The sequence below is a fragment of the Amblyomma mixtum genome, chromosome 5 (genome assembly GCF_055824585.1).
Source record: "Amblyomma mixtum isolate Tamu chromosome 5, ASM5582458v1, whole genome shotgun sequence".
NCBI classification, from domain to species: Eukaryota; Metazoa; Arthropoda; class Arachnida; order Ixodida; family Ixodidae; genus Amblyomma; species Amblyomma mixtum.
In genome coordinates this window covers 123,570,194-123,582,299 of record NC_143016.1, presented here as the reverse complement: position 1 = coordinate 123,582,299, position 12,106 = coordinate 123,570,194, and the positions used below count along the sequence as shown (strand labels likewise).

Genomic DNA, 12,106 nt, shown 5'->3' with positions numbered 1-12,106 from the left:
TTGCTATGAATGAGTTATGGTCAGACGAAATGTGTTGTTACGGGCACGAGAAAGTTGTCTAGCAGCGCATTTCAAGTCATGCAGCTTTCCGAGAGCGCTAGTCATCTCTCTGATTACCACACGTTTCCACTCTGGCCCCTGCACACGTACAGAGTTCATAACATAATGCTCCGCCTCGGCTGCATCCATGAGACAGCCGCAAGTGTGACTGAGGGGCCACGTTGCCTCTGGCGGCTTTATTAATACTGCAGGCGCTACTCCGCAGGAAAGGGCGGATTTATGGAAGGTGGATGGCGAGGCGATTACCCCTCCCGTTTATCTGCCAACTCGTGCATGCGTCGAGTTTCTGAAGAATATGATGGGGCACTGCATGACGCAGAGACTTCCAGCTGAATGAAAGTAAAGAGGAAAAGCTTTCCCATCGCCCTAAGTTTACTCGATACAGAATCTAACCTCAATCCCGGAGGTGGTCTGCGTCCTAGAAATGTGGTCACCTAGAAGTCGGTCGCAGCTGAAAAACTAGCGGATTTTCTTGGAAGCTAATGACGCTGGAAGTGGAGCAGGAGAAAGAGAGTTGCCACACTCGGGACCAAACATATACAAAGAATAAAAAAAATGCAAACCAGTTCTTCGAGAACGAAGGTTACACTGGCGGGCCACGACGGACAACGAAGACGAAGTAATTAGGTGTGGTCATGGAGTACGCGTAGTAAAACATTCCTTTCGTGGAGTGTAATCTACGGGCCGCGATCCCAAAAGGATGTCAACGCGTCGGTGAAGCAAAATGAAGGAACTGTCTGAGTGATTGTTGAAATGGGAAATGAATGTATTGTTCAGAGCTGCACACGCTGTCATGGCTGCTTTCGCCGCGTTGCCTGTGATCTTGCTACAAGACATGCTCAGCGACCTCCGAAGGCATATTTTGCTCTTTTCCTGCTTCGGGTAGCTTTCTCCTGGGGGGACGTGGGCGAGTATGGCGCCGTTTCTGATTGTATGGCGCCGTTGACACACTTTATAACCGTCGTAAGGTTCACTGATTCCGTATCCACTCATAGTAACTACCTGGCATGAATACTCTTACAGCTTTTGCAGCAGATCGACGTTTCTTCTAACCGAAAAAATCCAGTTTATATTCGAGTGAAACTTCTGACAAAGTTCAACTTCTTTGAGCCCGTATTCAGGCAATGAATTGCACCTCAGCACGAATCCGATGTGTGGTCTCGTGAAATACACGCCCTGAAGCAAGTAGCGGGCGAAATTGCCGTCGAACCTGCTGTGGCCCGAACAAGCCCATAGTGTCGCAGGCACTCGCCAATCCCGAACATGTCAACTCAATTCGCTGACGTTCTTCCCCACGTAGAGCACAGCTACGCTAGATCCTCATGTATCTATCCCTTTCACGACGTATATCATGAGTGTATTGGAAAATGTCGACTCTGTGAAACAGGAATGAAAACACAATAGAATAGCTGCCAATAACGCAACCATTTTTGGCCACCCTGTCTCAGAAAAGGTACACTCATATATCTTATACGCGGAACTGCTACGGCGAGGGCAGTTTTCATCGGGCAAAGTACACTTGTTTAGTGCAATCACTGCTTAAAGACAGCGGTATTTAAGTGAGTAAGGGATCACGTTATATCACAATGAATGTTACCTTACAGAATGGCAAGCGAGTAGTTTCTGAATGCCGTGTGCATGTGTTGTGCTTTTTCAGTGCAATTTTATTTTCACAATGCTTTGAAGCTGTGTGATCGCGTGCCTGATGTCCATTCGTGACGGTTCTCAGACTTCGCTCTCTTTAAAATGTTTTGTGTCGTTGGCACATGGACCAACGTTTCAACTGTTTTGCGCTGTCGCTGGATCGTTCAGTTTGTTTTCCAATACATTAGCACAGTTCGTCGAAAGATGGCTACTATTCATTAAGGCAATGCTTTCTGGCACTCGAACTGTCCTTTCGTTTTCTGCGCAAACATTAGGATCGTTCTGAACCACTACAGGTATTAGCGCTTGAGCTTGAATCAATAAAAAATGAATTATGAGCGTGGCTCTAATGGAGAGGGAAAAGCGATCGCCCGTAGTAGCAAATCCCACTCGGGTCCTTGCGAATATAAATATACACCACAGCGCACAAAAACGAGGGCAGTGATTTAGAAGGAGGTGGATCCGCTAAAATAGGAGAGTATAAGTATCCACATGAATATAAATATCCTTCTGGCTACTGTATTACGGGCGCTAAGCAAGCCACTGAAGTTCCCTTTGCTACTATGTTTTACGCTTATACGGCACTACAGCAAATGAAAGTCTTACTTCCAGGCACAAAATTAATGTTTCACCCAAAGGCGATGCTTTTCTATATTTGGCTGCTGTCCTTGATGTACTCTGTTTGCTTTATAAATCGCCTATGAAGTTTACTGAAAGTAGAAAGGGCATAAACTTTAAAGAACTACATTTAAAGACGCACTCGTACATATCAGGCATATAAGTAAAGAAAAAACAGTTGCTCGTTATAAAATACAAGACGGAAGCCAACAGCCATCGAAACCAAGGGGCATTGAGGATGTTTTTTTCTTAACCAGTAGTTTTTCGACGCTCAGAAATTATAGAAACAGAAGAAACAACAACCACGTGCAGCCGACAGGATTCGAACCTACGACCTCTGAATTTCGCGGCCGGTGCTCTTCCAACTGAGCTACGAGGACGGCTGTGTAACCTTCTCCTTCGGGGGGGGGGGGGGGGATGAGGGGGTATTTATGTGTAGTGTAACTGAACCTTGAGAATGTTCACCAGCGCCACCCTCGTCCATAAAGGTGTACGTAGTACGAACTGTATTACCGCGAGTAGTAGAGCACCGGACACGAAATTCGGATGTCGTGGATTCGGATCCCACCGGGGGCATGTTGTTCTTTTTCTCTGCTTTTATTAATCTCCCGTTGGTGAAAAACTACAAATAAAAAAAAAACCTCAAGTGCTCCTTGGTTTCGATGGCTCTCGGCTTCCGTCCTGTCGTACATATCAGACCATTCAACGGCTTTGAGTGGTGTCTGAACGTCGAGCAACGCGAGACGGTTGTGCTGCTCGCGCTGGACATTACTCGAACAGTTCGTACTCAGCTACTGGACAGAGTTCAGAGGTGGTGGTCTCTCCTCCCCCGTACACTGGAAACGAACGCACAGAGGCCTGCCCCTGGACTTCAGGTACAATCTTCCGGTTCACCACAAAAGATCGGTTGTAATGTCGTTGACCACCCGCGTCATGGGCATCTCCAAAGAGAAATACGAACTGCAAGCCTAACTCAAATAGGTGCGCCGAGAGCCTTCAGCTGACTGCTCCTCCGCGCACTTCGGCGCAAGAATCAGGAAGCGGCCTCTACGACAGAAGACGGATAATCACAACGCCTTTACATACAGTATAGGTATTGCGTAGTGCAAGCAGAGAATAAGCCATGTTTTTTTTTATTGACATGAACATAAAAGGAAATGATGGTGCCTGGCTATGGCGCCGGCTACTAATTTTCACATAACTGAAGAAAAACACTTGAACTTGGGGCAGCTAGTGAGCGCAAATCCAAACCACGACTACGAAATAACTTGAATAAGAATGGGATGGAGCACATTTGGCAGGTTCTCTAAGATCATGAATGGCAGCTGACTAATATCCCTAAAAATAAAAGTACATAACAGCTGTATGATACCGGTACTCACCTGTGGAGCAGAAACATGCTGAATGACGAAAGGGGCTCAAGTTAAATTGAGAAGCACGCAGTGAGCCATAAGAACAAGTATCGTGGATGTGCAGATAGGAGACAGGAAGAGGTCAGAGAGCCAGGAACAACGAGGGTTAATGATATTGTAGTCGAAATCAAGGAGGAAGAAATGGGCATTGGCAGGGCATGTAAGCGAAGACAAGATAACCCATGATCCTTGAGAGTTACGGAATGGTTTCCACGAGAAGGCAAGTGTAGCAGGGGGTGGAAGAATGTTAGGTGGGTGGATACAAATAAGTTTCGCGGGGGTAGGATGGCCGCAGCTGATTACGGTTAATTGGACAAATCTGGGAGAGGCCTTTGCCCAGCAGTAGGCGTAGCAGGCTAATGATGGTCAAATCTGCATATATGGGCATTGACTTATTAATGCTATCGCGTCATATCCTTAAGGCGGAGCTAAAGTGTCCCTTCCAATTTTTTATCCAGGCACTTGTTTCAGGGTTTTTATTTTTCATAACCGCAACACACCTTTCAGCAGTGCTTATGAGGCGAATAAATGCTCATCTTTTTCTAGACATCGTCATGACGAACTTTAGTGCTGCCGTATTCGGTTTCCTCCCTCTTCACTCTTCCTTAGAACACCTGTAACGTTTCCCCAGAAGGCGGATGATAAAGGTTCTGATCGGTCAGTATACTTCCCTTATCCGTATACCTGCCGCCTTACCTAGGCTTTCTTGGCACCGGTGTATTAAAGCGAGTTCAACGGATGTAGGTTAAATAGGCCACGAAAACATTTTTAGACTTCAAATGGCGGCGACCTTACGCGTTAAGACGTGCCTTCGCGCCAAGGGGACATTTGTGCCGAGATCAGTGAATCACTGCTTGTACAAACAACGAGAAACTATGTAACTATGAAATCATTTGTGTTGTGTTGTACTCCTATGTTGGTTTGGGGCATACTTCCCAAGACTCTTAAAAAGTACACTCAGATCACGCTTTACAATATGAGATTTCTCTTTGTTACGAAAAACCTCGGAAATCCGCCTGGTAAAGCCGCATGATGGACACACACGCATTACTGCCGCGTTAAACGAGATCACTGTTCAGAGAACACTGCATTTTAGCGCAGTAGGTGTATGCTGCGGAAGTTGTCCCCTAACAGGCTGCCCTTTCTGAACATGTGCGTCTTTTGGCATTTTAATATGCGTGCAGAATTCAGTGCAGAATAAGCGAGTGATGGTGATTTGAGGCCGTACGCCGAGATCCCTGTATTCGACTTTGTTAATAAGGCACGAGGAGGGTCAGGAAGGTTCTTTTTGCTACGGAGCTTTTTGTTACATAGCCATTGGCTTGAATCCCACTCGGGGTTAGAGTATGCAAGTTCTTTACTGCATTAGCAGTATAACCTCCTGTCCAAAAAATGCACTGACATGTGTGTGTGTGTGCCTGTTTGCGTCTGTGTGTGTTTGCGTGTGCGTGTGCGTGCGTGCGTGCGTCCAGTTTAGCTGAATGGTGGTTAACGTTCCAAAGCGACTCTGGCTACGAGGGACGGCGTAGTGGAGGGCACCGGAGAATTTCGACCACCTGGGGCTCTTAGCGCTCACTGACATCGCACATTACACGGGCCACTAGCATTTCGCCTTTATCGAAATGCAACCGCGGCGGTCGGGATCGAACTCGCGTCTTTCGGGTCAGCAGTTGAGCACCGTAACCACTGAGCCACCGTGGTGGCTTTTGTTTGTGTGTGGGCGCGTGTGCGTGTGTGCGTTTGCCTCAGCATGCGCAAGTGCATGGTGGGCGCACATAAGTGCACTCACGTACTAATGCATCATCACACACCTTCACCTCCCCCCCCCCCACTTTCCCCCATCCACCTGCAGCCGATGTAGCCGTGGCGGATTGCTGTGAATGCTCCCCGTATGCCGTCGCCAAAGTGTTCTCAGAAAGAACGCCAACTAGGACAAGCCTCTCGTCTCAGACACTAACAAGCCGAAGAGCGACAGTGTGAGGCATATATGAGACGCCCGTGAGAGAAATCAAGATCCAGTCCTGCCAATAGCGATTAACATTTATTTTTGTGTGTGCAGAACTAATTAAGCGACTCGCCAAATAAACAAAATAATTTAATTGCAGTAGTAATAGAAGGCCTTTATTCGACCATAATTTACCGGCCGAGCATGTCGACCGCCTGGGCGACCAGAAGACGCTGTTCTTCATCCCCTTCAGCGACAAGCCACTAGAGCCAGGTAGTGATGGATAGAGAAGATGGGGAGTAAGAACTCGACTGCAGTAGTCGTCCAATAGAAGAGGCAATAGGCCAGGTCCGCATAGATACAGGGGCAATTGGTACAGGTAGAGTACGATCGATAGCGATAGAGGAAGAGGCGGAACGAGGTGATGACTACATTCATTTGGATGTGCCGAAGAAAGCGAGCCTCCGGCACCCTGAGTGATAGATGAGGGGGAGGGTAAAGGCGTTTGTCGAGGCGGAGCCAGAGGTAGACCTCTGTTATGGTGCGGTCAAGGGTGTCTCCCACCGTCCTCCGAGGGCTTGGGCCAGGGGATCAACGGTGCCCGGAAAAGTGTGTCGCGGGCGAGCTCATGGGCCAGCTCATTGCCGTCAGTCCCTGAATGCCCAGGGACCCAGAAGAGGAAAACGACGGAAAGCTGCATTGCAGGGACCTCTCGTTCGACATCCTGTTGGAGAGAAGGGGTTAGGTGCGTTTCTGTATGTGGTGTATAGTCGGAGTCTGAGTCCGAATAGACTGTGTACTCTTGGAGAGAGGGAAGGCGGGCAAATGACTGGAGGGCATGCTCAATGGCGAGGACCTCGAGGGCAGTGCGTCTGGAGGGTGTAGATACGGCCCGCTGGTGTAGGTTTCAGGAGCATCGAGGTGGGCATTGTACAGGGCAAAGCCGCAGGAACCGCGAGGAGCCACGATGGAGGCATTCGTGTGGACTACACCCTGGGTGTCAAAGAGGTGCTGCGCGGCCGCATGACGACGGCTCGCGCGCAGGACGTGGGACATGTTGGTCAGGAGGGAGAAGATATGAAGATTGGGAGCCGGGGTGGGAATAGGAGAGGTAAATGCGGCGATTGGAATGGGTCAGATACCCGCTTGAGTCAATAACCACTGACCCTGACGGGTAAGGGAAAGCCGGGTCAGGTGCGAGTCACGATAGAGAGTGAGAAGAGAACGTAGAGGATGGAAGAGGCCTGTGGCAAAGAGCTTAGCGGTAGAGGTAGTGATAGGGAGGTTGAGAGATGTCTTTTAGAGGCCCACAAGGGCAGTCTAGAGAGCGTTAAGTTGAGTCTGAGTGAAGGCAGCGAAGGGTGCAAAGTACAAGACCTTGTAGAGTGCCAGCGCGTGGGACACTCGACACGCATGAGCCTCGTGGAGACCTGAGCGTCGAGTTACTACGCGCCGCAGGAGGTGAGTTACCGAGTGACAGGTTGTGACAGTGCGGTGGAGGGCTTGTACATTCTTGGCCGCATGCAAAGGGAAGCCAAGAACTTTGCACTGCGTGAGGACAGGAATGGGAGAGACAGAAAGGTGGAGAAAGACGAAGTGGTTGTGTGAGCGCTGGTAGGAGGAACGGTTGAGAAGGAGAAGCTCAGACTGTTCAGGAGCAGGAGAGAGGCCAGCGGGGGTGAGAAAAGAGTAGATGAGATCTAGGCCACGTTGCAAGGTGTCCAGTATGTGACCGGGAGAGCCAGGCAAACACCAGAGAGTGATGTCATCGGTATAAAATATATGATGCAGGTCGGGAATTTCAGCTAGCTGGAAGACTAGAGGGGCCATAGCGTGATTGAAAAGGGTAGGAAAGAGAACAGCAAATTGAGGAGTGCCACGGGTGAGGTGGTGTGGGTCGGACAGATGAGTGTCTACGCGAGAGCGAACCACACGTTTAGATAGGAATGAGCGGAAAAAGTACATGCGGGAGCCACAGCCCAATGAGGCTAGTTGAATGATGTGATCGTGGCAAACACCGTCGAATGACATGCGAACATTGACGGTCACAAGTGCATGTATTTGAGAGTGGGTAGGTGACAGAAAGGTGTGCTGGGGAATCACAAACATGTCCTCTGCACTGACGCGGCGTTAGAAGGCGATGATAAAATGGGGAAGAATTCCCTCGCCTCCAGAACATTAGAGAGGCGAGTTAGGGCCATTCGCTCAAGGGTCTTACCAACGCACGACGTCAGGGATATTGGGCGGAAGTTAGAGAGAGAGGGAGGTTTCCCGTCTTTGGAATCAGAAATGAGGGAGGAGGCAGCCGCTGTCCCATGTCTCATTATAGGTTTGACGGATGAATTCTTTGGCGCACTCAGGAAGGTTACGAAGTGTGGTGTATGAAATGGCATCCTTACCGGCAGCCGAGCGTGTAGCATTAGCAGTCAGAGCCAATTAGAGCTCTCGGGGAGTAGAGCAGTGGTCCAGATCAGGGTTAGGTCCGCCAGAGTACATCGGGTAGGAGGGTGCCAGAGGGGGCGGGAGGTAGAGAGAGGCGAGCTGATCAAAAACATCGCAGAGAGTCGCCTGAGTTAGGGCTTTAGGTCGAGTGGGAGCAAGGGCAGGCTTAATGCCAGGAGGGATTTAAAGAGAGACCATGCGGATCCCGAGTGCAATGCGGAGTCAAGGCCATCACAAAGAGCACTCCAACGAGAGTGCTAGAGGAAGGCGCAGTGGGCGACCATCTCGGCCCGCACAGCATTTATCCGGAACGAAAGTTGGGCATTGTGTGGTTGGTAGCGAAAGGAGCGTTGAAGCGCTGCAGAGATGCGCGAGGTCCAGTCGTCGTAAGATTGAAAGGAGTCGGAGGCGAGATTAACGCGAAAGGCGGGTCAGTCCGTGTGAATAACCGGATGACACCTAGAGATGTGGGGAAGAGATGTGGTAATATGGTTGAGAAAGTGGTCACTGAGAAGGGCTTCAGCTGTCACCTGCCAGTGAAAGGGGAGTGAACCCCGAGAGAAAGTGAGGTCGGGTATCGTGGGGCGCTTTGAGGCAGTGCTCGCTGGAGTAGGGGAGCCAGGAGTATTAAGAAGGGTGAAGTGGTGTTCCTGGGCCAGACAAAGGAGGAGGCGGCCGGGTTTGAGGGTTTGGGATAGCCCCAGAGTGTGCGAGGGGCATTAAAGTCCCCACCAAAGAGGAGATGGGAGGTAGAAGGAAGAGAGTGAAGGAACTCGCCCAGGGCATTCAATAAAGAGGAAATGTCGGGGGGGTTGTAGAAAGAGAAAAGGGAGACTGAAATGCGGAAAGAAGCGTGGCAATAGACCGCACCAACTAAATTTTTAAGGAGAGTCGAGGGTATGTCAAGTGGCTCAACGAGCGCGTCGCTGCGCACATAAACAGACGCAAGTGGTATGGCCGCAGTGGCATGGTAGGCGCGGTAGATTAGGACAGTGCGGGCCGTCCGAGTCTCCTGGAGAAAGAGGAAATGGGGCAGAGAGGCGCGAGTGAGTAGATACTGGTGAAGGAGGGTCTTATTATGGCAAATATTTCAGCAGTTTCACTGCACAATCTCGAGGTCCACGCCAAACGCCATTATGACGGTGCAGAGGTAGAAGCTCGTGACGGGACGCGTTCCTACTTTTTGCCCGGGGGTGAGTGACTCATGCACGGAGTGGAGCATAGAAGTGAAGGATTCCAATTGCTTGGATTGTGCTTGGAGGGTGGCGAGAATCTGTAAAACCGAAGTCTCTAGCTGATCCAAGCGAGTGTGGTGTTCCTGTGGGGTGGTTTCGACAAGATCAGCCAAAGGGGGCAACCTGGACGGTGGAGGATGGAGCGGTGAATGTGGCAAGGTGCTCATTTAGATTGGTAAGTTGGGAGGTAAGAGAAGATGTGGTTGTGTGGGGGGTTTCAGTCAAGGCGTAGATGTGCTGTTGTAGATCATAGGAAATGCGCTGCTGCTGCCGCTGCTGGCGTTCCAGCATTGCTAGTCGGAGGTCGAAGGAGCGGCTCTCGTCACTCAAGGATGAAGAGGGTGGTGTAGTGGAAGAGAAGGACGCTGGCACCGAGGATCATTTAACTTTGGCGGCGTAGGAGCCCGGTGGTGACGTGATCGGAGCTGATGGAGGTTCATGATTACAGGAGGAGTGAGTGGGTTTGCGTGGTCCGGTCCAAAGCTATGCGTCGGAGGTATGCAGCTTTGGCACACTCACGTTGTTTAGCGAGGAGGAAAGGGCAAGTGGGGTCGAGGGAGGGATGGGTGTTTACCTGGCAATGAACGCACCAGGGCTGGGCACATACATGAGTGGAAGTGTCGGCGGGTAGAGGAGCAGCACAGCGACGGTACTTGGCCGGAACGCTGTGCTGTGGGCATCGGCGGGCGCGGTGTCCAAGAGCGAGACAACGGATGCAGGTAGCAGGCTTTGGTTTATGAGGACGGCACCGGAAGGCAACGCGTTTAAAATACACAAAGTGGAGGATAACGGTACCAGTGAAAGTTATGAGCACCGATTGAGTGGTGCCCATCATGTTAGCAGCAAGAATATCGGTTTTGAATGATTCGATTTTATGCATAAGGTCATCAGGGATGAAGTGGCCACCGACGTTATAGATGACGCCGAGGCAGAAGATGGGAGGATTAGGGGCATACGCTTTGATGGTGGTACGCTTACCGTGAAGCTGCGTGATAGAAGGAAGGAAGTGGGCGGTGGGAGGAGAGAGTTTTTAAAAACACAAGGCTTTGGGCTGGCTTGGCCTGAAGGGTGATGTCTGCACTGGTCTTGGAGGAGAGTTGTGCAGCGGTGATTACTGCGGAGAGCACGTCGTAGAGAGGTAGCTTGGGGTTGAGGGTACCAGGGGGAAGCTGGATGGAGCTCTGCGCGGGGTCGGGTGGCGGAGGCGGGCTTACGGCTGGCACCGACGGTGCTCCAGCCGATTTCCGGGGATGGAGTGTCGTCTACCGGGGACGCCGTGCGGTCCATGTCTGCCGACGAGTCGTCAGCCTGAGACGCAATATGCGACGCGGATGCGGGGCTGCAGGTCTTGGCGTCAGCGGGAAATGTGGCTGGAGTAGGCGCGGCGGCACTGGCGGCGGTAACGAACGCAGCCGGATGCGACGCGGCCGTCGATCCGGAGCTCCCAGCATCGCTCACAGCGTTGAATGCGACAGGAATGTGCGTGGTGGCGTGAGCGGCGTTGAATGTAGCCAGTTGAGACATGGCTGTCAGCGTGGTTGGAGTACACCCCGCGGCGGTGGCGTCGGAAGAAGCTGATGCCGGCGAGGCATCGGTGGGTCTCGGCTGCAAGGGCTTAGTCAGACGCTGCATTGCAGAGGTGCAGGGGCGGCGTGTTAGGGTTAGCGAGGCACCGTGCCGCTTCAGAGATTTGGAGGCGCTTGGAGGGCCAGCACGGCAGCGGGCCGTGATGCTGATGGTGTCCACGTGCTTCGGAAGCCTTCCTCAAGTGATGGAGAGTAAATCCAGGGGCGGGTGAGGCCCTGGACCAGGCCAAGGTCAGGTGAAAGTGGGGCAGGATAGGCAGCCAGCTAACCAGGGCGGCGCCACTTAGCGGAAATCCAGTTACATTTCATTGCAGTACCATATTTCGGGGCGTAATCGTTACTGCATGTCAGCGAGCACATGCATTGCCGCATTGCCCCTTTGTTGTGGTCCCTATTTATTGTTTTTCCTCAGTATCTCTACCACTGCTACAAAACTGGAAAATTGTTTTTTTTTGAGGAAAGGAAATGAGGCAGTAACTGTCTCAAATATCTCGGTGGACATTCGAACCACGCTGTAAGGGACGGGATAAGAGGGAGTGGCAGAAGAAGAAATAAAGAGAGAAAGAAGGAAGGAAAGAGAGAAAGAAAGAAAGGAAGAGAGAAAGAAGGAAAGCAAGAAAGAAAGGGAGAAAGAAAGAAAGAAAGAAAGAAAGAAAGGAAGAAAGGAAGAAAGAAAGAAAGAAAGAAAGAAAGAAAGAAAGAAAGAAAGAAAGAAAGAAAAGAAAGAAAGAAAGAAAGAAAGAAAGAAAGAAAGAAAGAAAGAAAGAAAGAAAGAAAGAAAGAAAGAAAGAAAGAAAGAAAGAAAGAAAGAAAGAAAGAAAGAAAGAAAGAAAGAAAGAAAGAAAGAAAGAAAGAAAGAAAGAAAGAAAGAAAGGAAGGAAGAAAGAGGTCCGGTATTGGAGCTCTGCGCAATTATTTCGATCAACTGGCGATCTTTAACGCGCTCTGACATCGCCGAGCCCATGGGAACCTTTTGCGTTTCGCCTCCATCGAATCGCAGCAGCCGAGGTCGTGTTTGACACAGGGTACTCAAAGCTCAGTAGACGAGCGTCTTACCACTGAGCCACCGCGGCGGGTAAAGATCGGATTACTATGAAAAAAAAAACTTCAACAATATGTACTTTTATTAAGGGAGCAAAGCAGGCCGAGTGTGAAAATCTGCTG

At 50.5% G+C, this 12,106-nt stretch overlaps 1 protein-coding gene across 1 annotated transcript in view; it reads right to left on the bottom strand.

Moving 5' to 3' along the window:
* Window positions 1-12,106, bottom strand: part of LOC149343591 (uncharacterized) — a 32,661-nt gene that overhangs the window by 1,430 nt on the left and 19,125 nt on the right. Inside the window, exon 4 of the mRNA XM_089547026.1 lies at window positions 10,623-10,982. Coding sequence (XP_089403152.1) covers window positions 10,623-10,982 — 360 coding nt within the window. The remainder of the gene's footprint in view (window positions 1-10,622; window positions 10,983-12,106) is intronic.